Source organism: Etheostoma cragini, chromosome 10 (assembly GCF_013103735.1).
Source record: "Etheostoma cragini isolate CJK2018 chromosome 10, CSU_Ecrag_1.0, whole genome shotgun sequence".
Lineage (NCBI taxonomy): Eukaryota > Metazoa > Chordata > Actinopteri > Perciformes > Percidae > Etheostoma > Etheostoma cragini.
This window is the reverse complement of record NC_048416.1, coordinates 15,707,959-15,711,708: the sequence shown is the minus strand read 5'-3', so window position 1 is coordinate 15,711,708 and position 3,750 is coordinate 15,707,959. Positions and strand designations below refer to the sequence as shown.

At 37.5% G+C, this 3,750-nt stretch overlaps 4 protein-coding genes across 9 annotated transcripts in view; 3 read left to right on the top strand and 1 right to left on the bottom strand.

Annotated features, from left to right (window-relative positions):
- LOC117951263 (protocadherin beta-16-like) overlaps positions 1-3,750 on the bottom strand; it is a 122,438-nt gene that overhangs the window by 71,707 nt on the left and 46,981 nt on the right. The window lies entirely within an intron of this gene.
- The window catches only part of LOC117951266 (protocadherin beta-16-like), a 65,950-nt gene that overhangs the window by 23,141 nt on the left and 39,059 nt on the right, over positions 1-3,750 (top strand). The gene's annotated exons all lie outside the window — the stretch shown is intronic.
- Positions 1-3,750, top strand: part of LOC117951265 (protocadherin beta-16-like) — a 19,858-nt gene that overhangs the window by 754 nt on the left and 15,354 nt on the right. The gene's annotated exons all lie outside the window — the stretch shown is intronic.
- Positions 1,796-3,750, top strand: part of LOC117952256 (protocadherin gamma-A11-like) — a 6,136-nt gene continuing 4,181 nt past the window's right edge. Inside the window, exon 1 of the mRNA XM_034884405.1 lies at positions 1,796-3,742. Coding sequence (XP_034740296.1) covers positions 2,063-3,742 — 1,680 coding nt within the window. The 5' untranslated portion in view covers positions 1,796-2,062. The remainder of the gene's footprint in view (positions 3,743-3,750) is intronic.

The window sequence follows — 3,750 nt, the reverse complement described above, 5'->3', positions numbered from 1 at the left end:
CAGTTCTACAGGGACGATGCAGCGGATACAGAGTGAAAAGAACATCCTGGATGAACCAGACTCTCCTCTAGAGGTGAGTCCAACATTGTAGCTTCGTCTACTAGACTGCTTTGTTCTCTTCCTGTGTTAAGTTGCATTGATAAAACTGTTGCACTCAATGCAGTCATTTTCAGCACCATGGACAGTGTCTCAGGCATCCTCGCCTGATAGAAATGCTGCTTTCTGTTAAAGGGTTAGAAAGCACTGGCTCTTGTACGAATATCATACAAACTGGTATCACTTCACAATGAGGTACACATAAATAAGTAGTTAATGATCAGTTACTGTTTTTGAAAGAGTATTCAATGATTAATTACTGGTTTTCAGCAGGGTAGTTTCTGTTTTTCAGAAGGGTAGTTACTGTTTTTTTGAAGGGTAGTTACTGTTTTTTGAAGGGTAGTTACTGTTTTTTCAAAGGGTAGTAGTGTTTTTTCGAAGGGTAATTACTGTTTTTTTCGAAGGGTAGTTTCTCTCTTTTTCAGAAGGGTAATTACTGTTTTTTTTCAGAAGGGTAATTATTGTTTTTTTCTAAAAGTAGTTACTGTTCTTTGAAAGAGTCACAAATGATTAGTTACATTTTCAAAAAACAGTAAGAGGATAAAAAACTCACAGAACTTGTCTGACTTATTTTTTATTTTTTTTTTAAACAAACCATTTGCGTGACCAAGAAGCCACAACATTAATAGAATTCACATGTTGTCCCTAAAGATCTAAAGTGTTGCTTCCTGTGAGGCACAAGAAGTATGCAGATCCTCTTGTTAAGTAAAAGTTCTAATACCACACTGTAAAAATACTCTGTCATAGTAAAAATCTGTAAGTGTCATCAAGAAAATGTACTTAAAGTTGATCATTTGGACTTTATAACAGTTTTTCAGTAAATGTACTTAGTTACATTCCACCACTGGTGTTGTTGGTGCTGTTCCTACTTCTGCCCTTTGTTTTGCTTTTTAATTTGAGATGCCAGACTTGCCGATACAGTGAAAAATTAGCTCACAGTGAGTAGTAATGGGACAAGAGCAAAAAAAATGCTAAAAAATTGCTTGTTTTTTAGTTTTGGAAAGCTAATGTTGCATTAATAATTTTCAGACGCCACATATCTCCAAATTTTACAGCCAAAGTTCTTAGTGAGTTCTTTACACAATTTAACTTCTTGGCAATTAAGGATGCTGTCACTATGGTTTACATTAAAGGTATTTCAGAAGGAAGAAGTTAGCATACTGTCATGGCAAAGGATTTAAATTGTCAATGCGGAACATCAGGATAATGCAGAACCCGGACCCAATACATATGGCTTCACAATAGTGAAAGGACTAGCCTTCTTCCTAGCTTTGCATTGCATATTACAGTTGAACTCGTTGTAATACAGAATAGTTGGATTTCAATATATTTTAGAGGTGAGTGATTAACTTCCAGGTCTGTATTTATAATACCTTGAAAACCATTGAATCATCATTGCAGCGAGTCTTTAATTTGGTTGTAGAGTTTAAACAAATTTCCATAAAATAATAATTGTATGTATTTTTTTCCAAATCAGTAGTTTATTCTTTGCGTTAAACTGCTGACGAATTGTTTGAGAATTAGATTTAATTTCATGTGTATTTGACATGTCCCTTTGTGACTTCCGTTTAAACAGAATCAGACCTTATGCAATATCCTGAGTTAAAATAAATTATGTTTTAATTTTTAAATACTTGATATTCCAATGTGAATTTCACACGAGGTAAATATGTGTTCAGTGTGTCTGCTTTAGAGGATTAAGGGCCTTATTCCATGTCCCCCTTTTAGACTCTAAGGGACGCTGTTGGTCAGTAAATATTTTCTGTTGTATTGTCATTTAGTCCATCAACCGACGGACTATACAGTGAAGAAGGCTCTCTTTTTTGTGGAGGTTTATTGCACGGAAGAGAGAACATGGTCTCGCAGACTTGCATGTAAAGATTGAATACCTGTTTAGTTGTAAACAGCAAACGGATACATCAGAACCAGTTTTACCCTCATATTAACTGACGGTTTCTTTGTTGCCATGATGGCAACTCGAGTATATCTCACCTACGTATGCGCAATGTGGCCTTTTTTTAATGGATTTCGACGGCAAATCGGATTGCTGATGTTTCTGCTTCATGTTGTTAACATGGTAGGTGGCCAGATTCGTTATTCTATACCAGAGGAGATGAAGAAAGGCTCTGCTATCGGTAATGTACCACAGGACCTTGGTTTGGATCTGAAAAGGCTCCGTTCTGGGCGGGCCCGTATCGTGACCGGAGAAAACATTCACTACACCGAGCTGAAGACAGACAAAGGGATTCTAGTCGTGAATGAGAGAATAGACCGGGAGCAGCTTTGTGGTGACGTGACGCCTTGTAGCTTCAGCTTTGAATTGATTTTAGAAAACCCGATGGAACTTCACAGAATAACGGTTGAGGTTTTGGATATAAATGATCATGCTCCCGTCTTCCCAAATAAAGACACAGCTATTGGGTTTGAAATCAGTGAATCTGCTGCAATTGGAGTGCAGTTTCCACTGCAGAGTGCAGAGGATCTGGATGTGGGGCAAAACGCGTTGCAAGATTATATGTTATCACCAAATGACAATTTCATTTTAAAGCAACATGCAAATCCAGATGGAGGTAAATATGTTGAAATGGTTCTCCAGAAGCCTTTAGACAGAGAGAAACATCCCCATATGTCCTTAAAACTAATCGCAGTTGATGGAGGAACACCACAGCGATCTGGTACAGTAAATATAGATATCACTGTGTTAGATGCCAATGATAATATTCCCGTTTTTAACCAATCCGTGTATAAAGCAGCTGTGATGGAAAACACAACGACAGGCACAAGCATCATTACAGTAAATGCTACAGACGCCGACAGCGGTTCAAATGGACTCATTACTTACAGTTTGTCTAACACGAAAGGAAGTGCAGGAAATATATTCACTATTGATAAAAACACCGGCACAGTTTCTGTGTCTGGTCATATAGATTATGAAAAAGACAGAAAATATGAGGTGAGAGTCGAGGCAAAGGATCAGGGTGGCTTAATCGGAACAAGTAAAGTTATAGTTGATGTTTTTGATGTAAATGACAATCCACCAGTTATAAATATTATGTCATTTTCTAGTCCCGTGTCTGAGAATGCACCTACTGGTACAACAATTGCCATATTGAACATAAAAGATACAGATTCTGACAATAACGGGAAAATAAAATGTTTCATAGATGGCCAACTTCCCTTTAAGATCGAGTCATCTCTAACAAACTATTACAATTTGATCTCAGATCAACATTTTGATAGGGAATCCGTCTCAGAATACAATATAACAATAACAGCCACTGATTTAGGGTCTCCACCTCTTTCTAGCTCAACAAAATTACATCTTAAAATATCTGACATAAACGAGAACGCACCATTATTTGATAAAAACAGCTATACTGCTTACATCACAGAGAATAATTCCCCTGGAATTTCGATATTTGCTGTCAGCGCGCGGGACTCTGATTGGAATCAAAACGCCAGAATCTCGTATCTTTTAGAGGATGCCCAAGTCAGTGGTAGTCCAGTTTCTACTTATGTTTCCTTAAACTCTGAAACTGGAGTTCTTAGCGCTGTTCGTTCTTTTGATCATGAGCTAATTAAACAGCTTCAGATAGTAGTCAAAGCGCAGGATGGAGGCTCTCCTCCACTCAGTAGCAATGTGACTGTGAAAAT